General features: G+C 37.3%; 1 protein-coding gene across 2 annotated transcripts; it reads left to right on the top strand.

Annotated features, from left to right (window-relative positions):
• The first annotated feature begins 8,571 nt into the window (after positions 1-8,571).
• Positions 8,572-12,095, top strand: dlx1a (distal-less homeobox 1a). Of its 2 annotated transcripts, none has more exons than XM_038301200.1 (4): positions 8,572-8,868; positions 10,375-10,980; positions 11,259-11,458; positions 11,617-12,095. In XM_038301200.1, exons 2-4 carry the CDS (start codon positions 10,671-10,673, stop codon positions 11,866-11,868), a joined length of 762 nt encoding a protein of 253 aa, XP_038157128.1. In that variant the 5' UTR covers positions 8,572-8,868; positions 10,375-10,670; the 3' UTR covers positions 11,869-12,095. The 2 variants fall into 2 exon arrangements, with proteins under 2 accessions (XP_038157128.1, XP_038157127.1); XM_038301199.1 differs by having other exon boundaries at positions 8,580-8,868; positions 11,256-11,458.
• The last annotated feature ends 6,658 nt before the right edge of the window (positions 12,096-18,753 follow it).

Below are 18,753 nucleotides of genomic sequence, written 5' to 3'. Positions count from 1 at the left end.
CTAGAGTCCCCACTCCCTCCGCTTTTCAATTCCAGCCAGACCCCAGGCATGGTCACTAACATGGGGTTGGAATATTGTGCACTGGAGATCAATGCGGCCCTGAGCGAAATGTCAACTGCGACCCTGCAAAGTGTCAGGCTGTGAGGGAGTTGTAATGGCTATTGATCCACTGTGGGCTTAATGCAGAGCTGCCCCGCCAAGACGTGAGCCAGCTGCAGCAGAGAGATATGTATGAGATGAGCTAAAACTGAGAAAATGGAAAAGAAAGAGCCCACAGTTTCATCCCCATCCTCCCTCCCTCTCTCCATCCCTCCCTCTCTGGCAGCAGATTGATCTTCCTCTTCCTGCTGATTCTAACTGGGGTCTGTCATTATTTTACTCTGTCATTAGGGGCTCCATTGACAGCCTTGGCCTGTCTGTGCCACTCTATTGAGACAGCAACACTTTTCCCATGCGGCGTTCCCTACATTTATTAAAGTCCCTGACAGCCTTGTCTTTCTCCATAGATGGTTGAGCTTTAGGCCGTGCAGCAGCGGTGTAATTGGAAGAGGAGTCTCTCCCTCTCTCTCTCCCTCTCTCTGTCACTGGCTTGTAATATCTGGGAGGTACGGCTCTAGGTCAGACTGGTTTACATCAGACTGCCGGTTAAGAAGAAAAAAATCAGACCACCTCCGTCTGAGGGTCAGTATCTCTGCTGCTAGAGGTAAACATATGGACCCTACAGTTACGCCTTCGGCTGAATCACTCTCATAACTTTTATACTTTAACTTTTTCATAAATAAAATATATCCTGCGGTTATTTTGGATTCAAAGAAAGGAGCTATGCTTTTCTTTGTGGTAAGATTTTATTTATATATGCTGTAGTAAAAAAGGGTAAAAGGATATTAGACAAATGTCTGGCTGCACAGGATACGCAGGACTCATCAGCACCACAGAGCTAACTTAACCTGACTTTGTTTTTGTGATCCAAAACAACATAAAGCAGACATGGATAAAGGTAAAATATACACATAAACTGTATTAAAAGCACCATACAGCTCTTAAATGTAATTTTAATGATTCCATGTTGATTGAGGATTGTAAGTTATTAAAAAAAACTCAGTAAACTTTGCACATCTGTTGCTAAAAGCAGACTGATTAAAGGAATTTATTATCTGCTTCTTAAATGTCATCAAATGTTTATAATGGAGTTATGTGTCTATGTTTATTTTTTTATTTATTTGCTCTTCTGGGATCATTTAAAGTGGTAAGTATAAGGAAATATTTGGCTGAGGAAGGCCTTTTTAAACATCAGCTGATTTGCTAAGTTAATTCCCTAAGCCCCTTTAAGCTGATAAACCAAAAATGCAGCAGAAAAATTACAAATTGATTATCACAGTGAGCTTTATTTGATGATTCATTCCACTGTTTAAGCTGCAAGCAAAGATAAAAAGCCTTAATTTATTTCTTTCCTCATTGGACTGACCCATTCTTTTAGAAAACTATTAAAATAAATCCTTCATTCTTTAATATTCCAGAACTGTAAGATTCAGTAAAAACCTTTAGACCACTTAAAAATTGTGTTTTGATGTGCTGAAATAAAGACCCTGTAAGGTTGAGGTGTCAATTTTAATCTTTTTTATTATTTGAAATTGGGAAACATCATTTAATATGTGCACATTTGACCTTTTTTAAGAGGGGAATCGCCATTCTTTTTGACCTACAGAGGTGCCTGTATTATATCTTAATGTACAGGTTAGTTCAATTTTAATAATGATTTTATTTCTGCTTTACTGTATGCTATTACCATTATATATAGGTGCATTTTTTGTCTCTAGGGTTACAAAAGTTCCTTTCAAGGTTTCAAATACAAAAAGTACCATTCCTGAGCATAAAGTTCTGCAGTTAAGAAAATCATCTGATGGGATCTATAAATAGAATCCTTCATCATTAATTTATTAATACCCTTCATACCCAGAGGTTATTTTTTACATTTCTGTCCGTGTTTGGTAACAGATATTTAAGCCGATACTTGTCTTGGGTTCAGAAAAAGAAAATATAAAAATGTGTTCATCTTCCTTTCATCATCCTAATAATTTTCCAGCTTACTGCTGTCAGTATAAATAAAACTGTTTGTAAAAAAAGATTGTTTGAGCTGCTACAGCTGACAAACAGCTCACAGCCTGTTTGCTTCTGTGACAAGGTGGCCAAACAGTTTATTTTATATTACTTCACCTTTTTCTGTGTGAACCAGAAAAAGACGGATAGATGCAGCCCCCAACTGCTTCTTGCAGGCTTTACATGGCCTCCATTTCTGATCACATGATTATTGTTTTGCTGTGTTCTCCGCTCCCCGGAGTAGTACTGTAGGGATCTGACAAGTTGAAAACATTTCAGGGGGCTGTCAGGAAGTTCACAGTGGGGTGCACTGATTTCAGATTGGAGGTTTAGAGCGTTAGTGTGTGCCTGTCTATTTGTGTGTGATGCAGAGTTGAGGCTGCTGGTGGGACCAAGCTGCTCCTCCATGTCACAAGGGCCACAATCAAGTAGGACCAGGGGGTCTCGTGCTGTCTTGGCACCGTAAAACATAAGGCGGCTCAATGGGACGGAAGTTATTGGTATATGGGGCTGGAGGGTGGGCTGATGACATGGTTTGTGACGTAGACTCATCATTTCGGTGTGATACAAGTATTTGAGCTGAAAGGTTGTAATGTAACTCAGCTGAGATGATTTGTTCCAGGCGGTCGGTGGCTGCACATGTGGGAGGTTTATCTGAAGGAAAGCTGGCCGGCTGCTGGTTGTGGTGGGGGGCGAACATGAGAAAATAAGATTCACCAGATCGTTCTACTGTTGATAGCTCTATTAAACTGTCAAATCAAAAAAGGCAGGGCTTTCTATATTGTATGCCCCTGCAGAGTTAAGATAAGCACTATCTTGTGAAAATATTAATTAAACTCTTAAGTCTCAGGTCATTTTTTTTTCCAAAAAGTAACTTTTTCTTTCAGCATTTACCTTGTTTAACTGAAAAGCTCTGCCATAAACATATTGATGTGCTGAAATAAGCACCCTGTGAGGTACAGGTATTAATCTTTTTTCTTATTTAAAAAAGTTAAAATCTTCATATTTAACAGGTGCAGATGTGTACTGTTGTTTGAATTACAGAGGGGTCTGCACTCTAAAAAGAAAAAACTGCTCCAACCTAAATGAATTGCTTCAGTTGGTAAAAATCAATTAAAATAAGTTTTTACAACTTTATTCATTGAAGTTTTTTTTTTTTTTTTTTTATAAATTTAATGAATAAAGTTGGTTTAACTGGATTCAATTACTTGTTTAGGTTAGAGCAGCATTTTCTTTCTGGGATGTGGGTGAGCATTAATACTTCTTAATGTACAGTTTAGTTAAATTTTAATGTTTTTTTAGCTTTTAGTATATATTACAGTTACATAACATATGTCAGAATTATGTAGCTAATGTTTAACTTTATTTATTTCGCTTCTGTTGCACTGTTTGATTTGTGTAAAGTACTTTGAATTGTCTTTGTACTAAATTGTGCTATAGAAATAAATTTGCCTTGTCTTGCCTTGCTTCTTTGTATTTGAATTCAAGTTTTCTTCCAGCTTTACATTGATAACTCTGACCATCTCTGCCAACAAACGCATCCCCTAACCCTGCTTCTTGGTGAGAGCAGTATGCTTAATGTGATTTCCCAAACTTATAAGTTTATTTTTTGGGGTTGTATGAGCAGAGCACCTCCTTCCATGTGCTTGCTGCCCCTTACATGGTGAAAACTTTAAATAGGACTTCTTTTTTCTTTACATAGAGTGAACATCTATCTATTACCAGCTCCTGTTAGTGTATGTGGACAGCTATGTTTGGAATTAGGTTTGAGGTTGTGTGATACTTTCCCCATTGAATGATGGATGAAAATGTGCAATATGAGTTGTTTAAAGTCTAGGATAATGCTTCATAACCTCACACTCTTAGAAACTTCGCCTCAATCCAACACCTGACCTATGCTGTGTTACTTGGTATTTATGACGTAGTTTTCTTAGTTTTTATTGTAACAAATTTGCTTTTTAGGAGGACTCTATTGGAATTCTAGTGATTTGAGTTTAGCAGAATTTATTTTGGACTTTAAGGATTTTTGGCTGAATGCATTTCTTTGAAAATGAAATTGAAGACCACCAGGCATTTGCTTTTTGATTTATAGCTTTCTACTACTTTGTGTTGATCTCTCACTTAGAAAACCAATAAAATGAGATGAATTTTTTCTTAAACTTTAGAAATATAAAAAAAACAAGTTGTTTTGTTTTTCAAATATAACAGGCAAGTTTTTCCCCAAAATCTGTAAGCTTAGAGGCAGAGGGCTACTCTTCTTTACAATAAAAATCCAAAATGGTTTAATGCACTCCACAATGTTGTCGTTTCCATATTCCCCAGGATAAAATATGCTCTTGAACATGAAGGAAAAGCACAAGACGAAAATTATTCCTTGAGCTTTCCATCAAGCCTCTGCATTCATTGCAAAGTCGAAATGGCAAGTCAGTCTCTGCCTCTGAGAGAGATAATTATCCTTTTCCTGTCAGAGAACAACAAATGATAGCCAACTATGGGGGTGCATTTTCAGGAGCCGAAATTCATCAATAGGAAGAAGAAGAAGGAGGTTTAATTTTCTGGCAGCTGCACATCTACCTTTATCCCGTTTTTGCGGCCATTTGTGCCCCCTCCTCTCTCTCTCTTCTTGTGGACTAGCTCAGTGGCTTGCTGTTTGTTTATTTCTGCAAGCTTCTGAGGGTGTATTTATGTGGCCCTGCATTAACATACCTATTTATAGTCCTTCACTTTCTTACAGTCATCTTTTTTTGTTGTTGTGACCATTTCACAGATTATATATTGTCCAAGTAATTTCCCTTTCAGCATCTGTGTTTTTTACCTTTCAGAGAAGGCAGTGAATGGAGGGAAAATTATCACAATTACTCATATAATTGAGCCGTCTTTGTAGCAAGTGCGGCTCCAGTAGCCCCCTTTTTTCCATCAGCCTAAAATGGTTTCATTATATGGGTTTTTCATATTCCCTGACACGGGGCTCCGCTGAGGGCCTGGCGCGTGGATGAGATGCAGGATGAACAGAGCGAATCATTAAGGTCACAGTAGGAATAATTATCCCAGCTATGGAAAGAGCATCTACAGCCCCCTTTTTTTCTCCCGCGGCACAAATGCAATGTCCACGGCTTTTAGTCACAAAGAACTTTGTTACAAATGGAGCTTCCACCTTCTACTTATACAAAGAAGAGAGGGGGAGAGCAAGACTTGTATCAACATGACAATTTTCCATCATTAAGACTAATGACAGGCACAGACTGTGGGGATCAAGGGGAGCACAAAAAAAGAGAGCTGCATTCAGGTGTTGGCTGAGTGCTGACCTCCTTCCTGTCTTTGTTGGAGACTTAACTCTTAACAGAAAGAAAAAACTAAAAAGGGTTTCAGACTAAAGGCGCAGTGGCAGCTGAACGTCAAGCAGCCGCGCTCTCCATGGGCAAATGACTTAATTGCCAAATTTGCATGTTTTCCATTTGCTGGGAAATTAATTCAATAAGGCCTACATGTAAAGATGTTTCATTGTTTTGGTGCAATAATTCCCCCGGCTCACATTATTCCAGCAGTTACGTCACTCTACCAAATGTTAGCCTTGTTTCTCACCTCTCTATAAATTCATTTCCTGATCCGAGGCACAGATCTTCCCTCTAACAGGTGGGATGCTGCGACATGCAGCAAGTATAAGGCATTGTCGTGACACTAGTTTCTTTTACAGTTAAGCTGAATTAAGTAAAAGCCATGTCTTTCCAAGTCTTTTCTCCTCTGCCTTCACTCAGGTAATTGGTCATTTTGCAGCCAATTTTGGGCAGCTTGGGTGCTTGCTGCCATGGCCTGACCCCTGCTGCTAATGGGGACAGCATTTCTACCAGTTCACCGGGGGCTTTTTCCACACCGTGACCCCCATGCCTACTGGGGAGGAAAGCGCCACTGAACGCTGAAATGGAAGAGGAAAAAAAAATATAGAGGGGGATCCTGAAAAGTGACCTTGAAGTTTTACCATGATGTCTGTGGCTCTTTTCTGAGTTCAACAGGAGGGTTATAGGGGGTAATTTGAGTTTGCAAAATAGGGATATGGCTGAGATAGATGATGCAAGAAAACACAGGATTCATAATGTTATTTGCATAAAAATAATCCAGAAATTTATGTGCACAAAAAATGACTCTACTTTATCTGCAGGAACTTGGTGTCATCAGTACCTAAAAAGAAAGAAACATAATTTAATAAGTTGCACATCTAGATTTTTTTTTTTTCTACATAAGAGGCAGATATTACTGGAAAATCCGCCCAATGTGCCTCACCCCCCCCCCCCCCCCCCCCCCCCCCCCCCGGAAAACTTTACACTAATTGACATTTTTACCTGACTTTTACGTTCATTTTTATTAAAATAAAATCCCATTGTATGAATTTCAATCTGACTGTATGACTGGATTATTAAGAGGTGATGTAAGTTGAGGGTTTTACTCAAATGCATATTAAATTATTATAAACAGCCTTGAAATAACAGCTTTTGTACTTATATATTAAATTGTGTCAGAAATAACTTGAGAGTAATTTACTTAATTTTAGCTCTTAAAAAGAAAATAATGACTTACATATTGATTTTTGTGTTAATGTAGTTTTTCTTTATTTTTATTTTTCATTTTATGTTCACTACAATAAGAAAGAAAATTAGATACATAAATAATCTTGAATTGAACCTTTAAAATGTAAGATTTTTTTTTATTATCTACACGTATCCAGGATTCATCATTAAAACATTTTTAAACTAATCAAAATGTTAAATCTGTTATATGAGAGGAAAACAAAAGATTTAGATAAAGATGAATCCAATCATCCATTTGACCTCTGTGATAGGGCATCATCTTTACCAGTGCAACCGTCTCGTTGTTCACATACTATTTATTCCCCCCCCCCCCCCCCCCCCCCGATGTTTACGCATAACTCAGCAAACAAAATCAATCCAAATTTTGACGCAGCATTGAACGTGAAAAATAGACCCAGAATCGAGTTAATTGTGCTGCATCTATCTTGCCATAACTGACGGCCCCAAATTACAGGATGGCGAGAGAAGCAACGGCGGAGACGGTGCAGAACAAAAGCCAATTTTCAATTCTTTGATTGGCTGCATAAAACCGCCCTCCCCCTCCACCCCACCCCAAAAAATAAAAGAATTAAACATAATAAATACATAAATTAATGTAAATGTAATATTTATTGCTACTGTCCGTACTGGACCCAGAAATATATTTATATTTGTATTATTTATGTGAGCTTTTTAAAAAATTATAAGCTGATTAAAACTAATTTTCCTGAAAAGGTAAAAAAATATAATCTAATTAACGGATTTCTTATTTCCTAAAAAAAAAAAATTAAACAAAAAGGTAATGATCATATCTAATCTTCATGTATTGCTCTTCACTTGCAGTGAAAGTAATTAATTGTTGCTTAAGCGCTGTAAAGCTGCGCCTTTTACGCACCAGAGTGCCTCTGTTCTCTATCACCCCGCGGTCCTGGATAACATTTACTGGCTCCGATAAATAGGCATCTGAGGAGGGCCTGCTATCACCGGACTGAAATAAAGTCGGTGACATGTTGGCCCGTTTAGCCCCGCCACCTCTCCCCTCCTCATCCCGCACCCCCTCTCCGCGCCTGTCTCTCCACCTCTGCACTAACCCCTCAGGTGAAGAGCAGCAGGTGTTAAAACACCCTCAGCCACAGAGCTACTCACTCCTAATGAGTCCTGCCTCCGCTCTCCATCCATCCATGCATGGAGGACTTTATTTTTAGTGCGGCTAGTTAAGAGTCCCGCTGCAGGAAGCGCTGCTGTGGCCTGCTCTGCCCTCCTGCCTGCGAGTCAAATTATTAATGACAGTGTGGTAATATTATCACATGTCTGTTCAATCCTAATGGCGCAGAGGAGGCTTGAGAAAACCCATCTGGTATTAGATTATTACTTTGGGTTACTGGAAACATTTTGCGAAAAAAAAAAAAAAATTAAATAAGTGTTTTCTACCTCCAAATTGAATCGCGTAAACATCTCTCATTTAGTAGTGCACTTCTGCTATTATTTTACATGTTTCCTCCAAATTCCGCCTCAATTCTGCTAATGGTTTTGCTCACAGCCCTCTGTAGATACTATAATCGTGGGAAAAATAATGACAGTTATCAGTCGCACCCACCAAGTACCCATAAAAAATCTGTCCTCTGTTCTGGAAGATGATAATTATCGGTTGTACCACCATTATCATTGTCGTTGTTGATGGAGGAAATCTTGAGGCATTTTTCGAAAGTAATTCCAGGAGAAATCACTTCAAATTGGCCTATTTTAAGAGAGAGGGGGGACAAGGGGACCAAGCTTCGTTATAGCCTATATTTCACAGAAATCTTTAAATCCAAGCATCCGAAAGCCGCCTGGCACTTTGTGGCACACACACACGCGCGCACGTGTTCTGATGTCAACGCCTGCATTTTTTTGATAACACATTCTGCAACTTACTCATTCTGTTTGCGGTTCAATTATGCAATTACTCTGATAATCGCAGTGAGGGAATTTAACCGCCTTTAATTTGTTATTCAGGTGGAGATGATGGAGGGACCGCGGATAGAGGAGCGGGGCTGCGCCTCTACTGCGCAGCGACTGCGGCAGAGGAGCTGCGGTCTGCAGATTAATGCAGAGGAAAATAGAGGTCTGCTGGAGACTTTCCTCTGCTTTCATCCTAAGGAGGATCCCTGACCTCGGGTGGCTCACATCTGTCTGCTTCTTCTCCGTCACGTGATCATTTACAACCAAAGTAAGTGTGCGTCCTCAGACTTAAGCTGATTAACACCAGGGGCATTCCTAGACATAAAGCCATATTGAGTAGTCTCAATTTCTTAGAAATGTATTTATTTATATACATTTACCCTAAAGGTATTGATACCTATGAGATATAGGCTCAAATTAATTTCTGAATTTCACCAATAATGTATTAAACATGTTGGGCTGGCCCTAGACCTGGGTAGGATAAAGAATCGGTGGAGAAAGAAATAGATTAGGGTGATGGAAAGGAGGCCTTCCAACTTACTGTGCAAACCGTTATGATATGGTTTTGATTCCTGAAATCTGTAAATAGCATTTTTTACTTGATCAGTTAGAAGAGTGTTGATATTTGTCTCAAAACATCTGTTCCATCACATCTCATCTGATCTCATCTCATCACATCACATATATATATATATATATATATATATATATATATATATATATATATATATATATATATATATATATATATATATATATATACATATATATATATATATATATATATATATATATATATATATATATATATATATATATATATATATATATATATATATATATATATATATATATATATATATATATACTACCTCGGATATAATTCGTTTTCAGCTTAACTCCACGTTACTTTGTTTTATTAAATTATTCATATCTGATATTATGCAATAGGAGGATTAAAATCCTGGAAAGAATTCCCTGCCTTATTTTTTTTGTCTTAATACTTTCCCTCCATGCTGGTATTCCACCTATCCTTTGAACTCGGTCTTAAAACACCTTTTTCCCTTTTAACTCTCGTGACCTTGAGTTGAAATTAAATAAGGGTGATTACTGTGCTCCAGAAGAAAAAAATAAAATGTGTCTGCAACACAGAAGGCGACTGTCAGCACATGAACAAATATTAATGTCAATCTGCAGCTTAATTCAATTTAAACAAACTATAATGGTTACTTAGACTTAAATTGAGATTATTAAAGAAGCAAAAAGATTATATAAAGTATGTAGCAAAAAAGAAAGCAGTTAAAGACGTTGGATTGTGGTTTATATATTATTTCAAATATTGTGATATATTACAAACGTTTAAGGTGTCATAAAGGATCACTAGGCCTATACCTGAGGTTCTAGAGCTTTATCCGTCTGCTGCAGGTGTAACTGACACCTCAGGTTGCTCTCCGTGTTAAATACATGACTAATTACAGACCTACTTATGAAAATTGAACGACAGTGTTATGCTAATATACGCCTTCCTCCTGATGGCACATTAGGAGCTTTAATCAAAAAAATGCTTTAATCAGACTGGCCAGCAGACAAAGCAGCTGTGACTGGGAGGAAAGTGTTGTTTAACTCCATTATAGATGCCACCTTTAATGCTTGTATTGCTATCCTGAAATAAGCGCGCTTTTTGTCAAAAAATAATCCTATCTTTATATGTAAAGTAAAAAGAAAAAAAAAAAGATCTAAGGCTTTGTAGGTTTTTTTTTCTTGACTTTATCAGGTTCTTCGGACCCCAACCCCAGCCTCACCAATGGGCTTCTCTGTCGCAAAGAGTGGACCAATCAGCGACTGCCTTTGATAAATATTCATGAGTTCCAGATTCAAACCTTTGAGCGAGTTTGTCTCGGTCCACAGCATCACTCCCAGGACTTTTTCACAGGCGCAAACTGAATTTTCTTATGAATGGAAGGAGAAAAAATCAGGCCGGCTTAAATTGGGACCCATCCTTTAGCTGAGATCACAAAAGGAGGAAAACAACAAAAGCGGAGCGGAGACAGGAGGGAACCGCCAGAAGAGATGACAATGACCACGATTCCAGAAGGTCTTAATAGCCCTGCCTCAGGAAAAGCCGTTTTCATGGAGTTTGGACCCCCGAGTCAACAAATGTCTCCTTCCTCCATGTCTCACGGACACTATCCCATGCACTGTTTACATTCTACAGGTCACACGCAGCACGACAGCTACAGCCCAGCATCTTCGTTCCCCAGGTCTTTGGGTTATCCGTACGTAAACTCCGTCGGTAGCCATCCAACCAGTCCATACCTGAGTACAGTACAGACCTACCAGAACAGCTCTGGGCTCACACAGACACGGCTGGAGGATCCAGGTAAGCGCGCAGCGGCATCTTTGCTCATTTGTCCTTGCCTTTCCCCGCATGTTGAATTATTGCGCACCGCCAGCGCCTAACAGATCTCTACCCCAGATGTACAATTGGACTCAGCAATTATTTATTGCGTAACGCTATAAACAATGTATGCAATTAGGGGTAATTATACCAAAGTACAGCCTGTAAAACTTGTGCTTCAAGTGTTCGCTGTCGCATAGCGGTGCTGGTCGCAGTTGCTTCATCATCTTTTCTCACATCTCCTTTGTCTCCACCAGCAGCACCAGAAGCTGAGAAGAACACAGTGGTAGAGGGCGGGGAGGTGCGATTTAACGGCAAGGGGAAAAAGATTAGAAAACCAAGGACTATATACTCCAGTTTACAGCTCCAAGCGCTCAACAGGAGATTCCAGCAAACGCAATACTTGGCGTTACCGGAGAGGGCTGAGCTGGCTGCGTCGTTGGGTCTGACTCAGACACAGGCAAGTTTAATCAAATATCTCCCACTGCTACTGCTATTTATAATTGTATTACCGCTATTCATGCATGAGATACGTGCGTAAACTGTGCGTAATCTGTGCGTAAAAGCCAATTTTTTCTCTTTCATATCTTAATTTTTCATTTTTTTTTGTTCCCCCAGGTAAAAATTTGGTTCCAGAATAAACGATCCAAATTTAAGAAACTAATGAAGCAAGGCGGCAACACAATCGACACAAACGTTTTAGCAACCGGCCGTGGACTTTCAACCGGCTCGCCTACGGTTGCTCAGGTTTGGACATCCCCGACCACCGTGAAGACCTCGGTTGGAACAACCGGCTCTTACATCCCAAGCTACACCTCGTGGTACCCGACCACGCACCAAGAGTCTATGCAACAGTCGCAGCTCATGTGAGCAGAGACTCAGGATGTTGAGGGAGCCGCAGCGGCACGAGCGCGGCATCGGCATTGACGATGCTCCACTAGAAAAGCTGCCGCATCCCGCGCGCTGAGGCCTCCTCTTCCCGGCGAGCAGACAGGAGGGAGGGAGAAGCAGGAAAAAATGGAGGGGAAGCTGAGAGGACGAAAATGCGCACAGTGAACCCACGCAGGGCAGCGAGTCACTGGCAGCGGGAATCAAAACGAAAAAAAAGCATACTTGGGCTGCTGTTGTTTACTTTCATTTTTTTTTTACTCAAATCGGTGTAAGGATTTTTATTGTTGTTTTTTTCCTTTATTTTACTGCAGATGATTACCTAAAACCAAGCATTGATTCCTAAATGCCAATAAGGTCTTTACCCAAAATAACAGATTCCAGCAGTCAGGCCGCCATGCTTACAGCATAATTCAACCACAGTAAATATTCACCTCGCTGTGTTGTTTCTATGTGTTTGTTATTTAAGTTAAATTATTCTGACTCGTCTGTGTTCATTCTGTATGCGTGTTTTGAGATGACAACATTGTGTTGTTGTAATGCTGCACTAACGCAGGCAGAGCTTTTATTTTTGCCGTGCCCCCTATGTCATGTGAACAAATGTAAAAGGCCAGCCGATCCGCTGTTTCTGAGAGAAAAAAAAATACCCCGAAAGACGAGCAGCTATAAATTGTCACTGTATTTTGTATATAATTTTTCAGATTTCTTTCTTTTTTTTTTTTGGTTTGTTTGTGATTTTACTTGATACGCTGTGAAACAGGGTTTTTAGGCTTTTTGTGTATATATTATTCGTCGACATGTGTTTTAGTCACCATAGAATATCTTTAGTTTTGTATTGATCACTTTAATTTATTAATCTGTTTATGGATTTTTTTTGTACATAAAAGTGAGAAAAAAGTTTCAAAAGCAGTAAAATATGATTTAAATTATGCTTAAGCACGGTGTCTGATTCAACCCTCTCTTCCTGTCCACATCCTCCTCCTCCTCTCCTCTCTGCGCCGTGCAGCTTTAATGCGAGCTGACACAAAGCAGGATCATGTTGGCTGTTGTAGCAGACACCATGTGAGCTGCAGAAAAAGGCGCCCAGTTTAGATTAAGGCCATGTTTAACAATCGGCCCTACATGCCTTTGTGCAGCTCCTGCTCAGTGAATGCAGATGTGATAAAACCTCTGGAGTGAACCACAGATTAGAAATCATGCTGGAAATTTTATGGAAAATATCAGCCTATTTATGACTATTAAAGAGCTACAAAAATGTATAAATTTAACATCAGTGCTATTGATATATCTATTTTTTTCATTTACATATATTATTTATTGTCAAAACATTAAAAAAAGGCAAAATGTACAAATTGCCTTTCGGTTTATTTGATAAAAACCACAATTTCCCTCATTGTGGGACAATAAATGGATTTTCTATTCTAAAAGAAAAACAAAAACAACAATGAAAAAAAAATCGGATTTCTTTGTGAAAGAAATGCATGCGTTATATAAAAATTTAAAATATGTCCCGATGTCTTCATTATTTTGGCACGTGATTAAACCAATATTCCTTGTCACTATTTCCATTTCACCACAAAAAAAAAATCTAAAGCATAAAAAATTTTTAATTTGTCTCAGAATGTCATTATATAGTCCTACAACTGAGGGAAGAACATTGAAAATAAAAATTACACGATTATGCTGATCTTAAAAGAAATGCATTTAAGTTTATATATATATATATATATATATATATATATATATATATATATATATATATATATATATATATATATATATATATATATATATATATATATATATATATATATATATATAATCTATTTTTTAAGTTAATTGTTTATATATCTAATACAAAAGCCATCCTGTAACAAGTAATAGGCTATAATTACTAACATCATTAATATTATTATAAGCAACAAGGGTACAGATGAGTTGAGAAAAAATATCCTGCCTTGTTCTTGTTTATAATTCCTTACCCTGCTTTTATATTTCAACATTTTCTAGACTAATCCTTTGTGAGGAGCCTACAGCTTTTCTATAGATATGGCTCTAAGAAAGCAGGATCACTGCAGAGTTAAATCTGCCTACCTACTCCCAGAAAAGGCGCAGCTGCAAACCCAAGAGGGTCAGTGTTATTTCGCTGTATTCTCCCCTTGATTATACGAGTTGAGCCCATCAAACCCGGTATAATTACAGTAATTTCGCCCTTATTTATTCTAATGCAGTTTCCTATCTCTGAGGTAATTATGAGCAATTTTTTTTCGCACCGAGGATCTTTCTGCCTTAACAAAAGAGAATGCGCTCTGAAGGAAATGTTCTGCTGCAAAAGAAAAAAAAAAAAAAAAGCGAAATAGGTGAGCTGCCATTTTGTCACCGTTCTCTTAGACTAAGCCCAATATGTAGCTATAAGACTGACAAATTGCTTGCAGGTGTACATCACCGAGTTGTCAATGCCGGAGAGGCTTCAGAAATTAGGCACAATTTGAGAATAACGAGTTTGATTCTCTTTGCGTTTTTAGAGTTTTTAGGAAAAATTTGATTTTATTTTTTGCAGGCGATTAGTAAACCGAAAAAGATTATATATATATATATATATATACCAATATTAGACATCAAAAATAAATACCATCAGCAGTGAAATATGAAATTTTAAGTTTACTTCCAGATTTTTTTCATTTTCTTTAAGTATAAGGTATAAAGGTTAAATATGAAGGATTAAAGATCCAGCTCCCACCTTCCTTTCTGAATGTGAGGCTCCCCTCTGTAGAGCTGCAGGAATCAGCATGGATGCAGATGAGCATAAAAGCCTCCACGCAGCACAGGCTCCACAGCAGCGCTCTAAATTCCCACTAAATGTGTCCCATGTGTCGGTCCAATGCTATAGCTGCAGAGTTCAGAAAATGACTGAAAATCTCTGCTTTATTTTCCCTTTTTATAGGCGACGAGGGGGAAAAATTGTAGATTATTAGCATAAATGTTTACTCCTCATTACGCTGATGACATTGTGCACTCGAGATCTTGGTAATCTTTGGGGGAAATTATGAGTAATTTTTTTAAAATTTAAAGCAGCAGTTACCGTGCAATTCAGGCTAATTCCGCGTAGGCTCCACACGGATATAATTATCGTTGAGTCAAGATGTTAGACTAAAAACTATGCATTGATATTCCCATTTATTATGTACATACAACTTTGACAATGTTGATGCTTGAAATAGCGGGAAATTGTCTTGTGTAAAAAAAAAAAAAACAAAAAAAAAAATTACAGCCCATATTAGGACATCTAAAATTGCGAAGAATTATATAGTAATTGCAGGCTTTCAGATTTGAAAGCCGGAATGCTCCAACCCGAGCAAATGTGGATGAAATTACAGATCAGGGTTTAAATGGGGATAGGGGGGTATGTGGCATTTACAAGTTTCCCAGAGAAACGCCAAACTATAAACCACAACAGCTCCAAATGGTACTGTGAAGCAGCATTTTTACCCTGCAAATATACTGATCATGAAAATCTGTCATCATAGCAAATTTTTTTAACATCATAAATCAGCTGACGACTCACTGAATGAATTAAATCTACAGAATGTTGTCAGCATGTTCCTACATGTGTTTAGACACAGCCTGACTGTATGCATGCCTGGGGGCCTGTCAGATGTAGTCAGCCTCCCAAGAGGTGGATGGCTGGAATGGAGAGGGGTCTCCATCATGTAGATATATCAACTGAACTACAGTCCTAATTAGGTACAAGCACAAGATCAAACTGTATTTCCCCTAGTCTTTAAATGAAATAATGACTTTATTCTTCATATAAAGTGAAAAATAAACATTTGATGGATGATTTTAATGTTTCCTGTGCAGAAAATGATCCAACTACCAGATACAATAAAAAAATGGGTTGAATATATATAAAACTAATAACGCTAGAAATACATGTCTTGTTTGTTATCATATTTTACAAAACTGGTTTGGAATTAAGGCCTAATGATGTTGCTGAAATAATGCAAAATATTTTTTATGCATTTTGGTAATGTCAGCTCAGGGCAAACTAAACTTGCTAGCAAGATGAACCTGGAAATTGTTGAAATTAAACTCTATAGGGTGCTTAAAAATATTTTCCCAGATTAAAAGAAGCTAATATCTGGGTTTCCATGACAATAGCGTCCTCACGGTTAGAAAACTTAGCTTGTTGACAAGGTTATAGCATTAAGATGCATTAAAATTATCTCAACAAAGTAAAGGCAGTTGATTATATTGCAGTTTTAATATCTTTTCTAACACAGGGTCATATTACCATGTCCTTAATAAACGACTGGCATCCTTTACTTCAGGCATAATTCCCTTGCTAGCAAGTTCACCTACAGTATAGTACTAGCACAACAGTTATTTAATTAAAACTGGTATTAAACTTCAATTTCTGATTTTGCTTCTCTAAGTTTTATGAGAGTTCAAAATGTTGATTAAGCATGTATATGCAGATCTAAAATAAACACAGCATATTGGCCTATGAAGGATAATAGTTGTGTGAACTTCTTTGGATCATCTCGCACCAAAATGTTTAAACAGGACTTGTTAGAACCAAACTTTTCAATGTTTCGGTTTTACTATTGTTAATTAGATGTCATCTTTGATCTTGAATTAGCTTCAAATATTTTTAATACTTTTCAAAATTCAATTTTTCAGTGCCACTGTACCATGTGGAATCATGACAGCTCATTCAATAATCTAAAAAGAATAGAAATAATACAATCAATGTCTAAAGTATCCTCTGTGTGTGGTATTTCAGCCCTAAGACTTGTGTCTATGTTCGCCTCGATCTACATGAATAATGTGGGTCAACTTGCTCGTCTTCAGAGATCAGAGACTTGTTGTGAGATGTGAGAACTGTTTGCCTGATGGTCTAGTTAAGCTCCAGGCTGTCTTGGATCTTGTTCCCATCTCCTTTTCTCTTGTAAGGCTGAGTTCATAAAGCGTCTGGGGGGAGAAAACAAGGCTTGCTGACTCCAAACAGTCTGAGGAGCTTGTCTTCTTTTTATTTTTTTTCCTTCCCTCCTCTTTCCCCTCTGGCATGCCAACAGTTTGCCACCTACTCATGCCTCTGCTTTCTACTCTGCAAAACAACTGCTAATGGAAAATTAAAACCAAATACGCAATCCCCATAAAATTTGCCAGCATGAGTGTTTTTTGTTTTTTTTTATAAGGGCTGCAGTCTGTTCTATCCGGGGTAACATGACCTAGTGAACACCATGAGGACGCACAAAAAAATTATTTGCAAACAATTATGTCTTTTACACAATGTTAAATTGGATTGTGGATAATACTGTAGTCCAGTGGTTCCCAAAATGTTCTGAATAGACCCAAACAATAATACCAGAATGGTCTCATGACGCAAACTATTGGTTGGAGTATGAAAATACTATTAAAAACAAAACACAAAAACAGGCCAGTGGTACAAAGGTGATAAAAAAAAACATTATCAAGAATCAATGCATTTGGTTATGTGATATTTTAATATATTTAACCACATAAATATCCTTCATCACTATTTTTTCCTATAGTTGACTTTAATTTCTATAGTGGACATCGACCCCAATGCTGGTTTATGTGTCCCCAATTGGGGTCACAACCCTGACTTTGGGAATTAATGCTGCAGTTGATGGCTGGTTTACAGCTTATAAGCCAGAATACATTTTTTTACTAGCCTTATTATAATAATTTCAATTAAATGTAAACATTCCTGGAACATGTATTCTGTCCGCTTTTTCAAATGCATTTCAAAATGCAATACATTTTTAAAAAGCACAATATAGTCCTGTAATATTTAGAATACATATTGTCAGGCCTAGTGGTAATAGTGAAAAAAGATCATTATATATATTTTTTTCTTGAATTGTCTAATCAGTGATGTGTTGGGATGTGGAAGATTTGGACTTGCTGTGAAATTCATGCTAAAATCCTCTACCAATTGTTAAAATAAAATTCAAATGTGTCCACATAAAAACACCAGCAACAATAAAATATGCAGGGTTTGGAAGGTAATTAGTAAGTTAAAACCTTTGCTAGCTTATCCAGAATCATTAAAACTAACCAATAGTCATGGTTGCTTAGGAACCCAGGATAACTAATAACAGGAAGGCTAATAGTAGCATAATTTCTTGGCTATTGGGTATTTATTATTTTAAAGTTGAGTAATGAACAACTTTCCATATTGAATATAAGAGTTGCACTTAGAAATTGTGAATTCAATTTCATTTTAAATGTAATGTTTCAAAGTAAGCACAATTTAAAGTGTTAATTTGATAAATGTCTTAAATTTTGCTTTGGAGTAGGCTACATAAAAAGAGTTTGATAAGATAATTGGCTAATTTATTTATCTATTTAATCATTGCAGGCTTGTGAATCCCAAGTTCTTGTTTTTATTGAGCTAAATATCGACATAAATTTATGCATCTGCAGGTGCAGACTTGTCCATACGTTTTGGTCTTTCATATGCAAACCATAGCCTAATTATAACTGCTTAATAATTTAAAATGATTTGCTTTGATTTAACATTTAATAATGTTTAATCTTGATATTTTGGTAGTTACTTCAATCAGGTATATTCCAGTATGTTGTTTTGGTGAAAATAGTTAAATATCAACCTACTTCTTCACAAAATATTCAAATTTTCTAATGTGTGCAATAGGCTACATTAAAATATCAGTACATATAATATTTCACTTTTTTCAGATTTTCTAATATTTTTGAAAAAAAAATTTTTTGAAGTTAAAAACAACTGATCTCAACTGATTTCAACAATCAATGTATTAAAAAGAAGAAAATGACAGACGAACCAACAGTCTGAATTACTGTAGGCTTAAAAAAAGC

This window comes from Cyprinodon tularosa, unplaced genomic scaffold (assembly GCF_016077235.1).
Source record: "Cyprinodon tularosa strain WSP-4 unplaced genomic scaffold, ASM1607723v1 ctg463, whole genome shotgun sequence".
Lineage (NCBI taxonomy): Eukaryota > Metazoa > Chordata > Actinopteri > Cyprinodontiformes > Cyprinodontidae > Cyprinodon > Cyprinodon tularosa.
This window is presented reverse-complemented; position numbering and strand designations above follow the sequence as displayed.

What these genes read in the sequence shown, in the direction of transcription:
- dlx1a (XM_038301199.1), top strand. Translation starts at nt 10,671, where the DNA reads ATGACAATGACCACGATTCCAGAAGGTCTTAATAGCCCTGCCTCAGGA. An exon ending in GACACGGCTGGAGGATCCAG is followed by an intron (nt 10,981 to 11,255) that starts GTAAGCGCGCAG and finishes TGTCTCCACCAG; the next exon opens with CAGCACCAGAAGCTGAGAAG. An exon ending in TGGGTCTGACTCAGACACAG is followed by an intron (nt 11,459 to 11,616) that starts GCAAGTTTAATC and finishes TTGTTCCCCCAG; the next exon opens with GTAAAAATTTGGTTCCAGAA.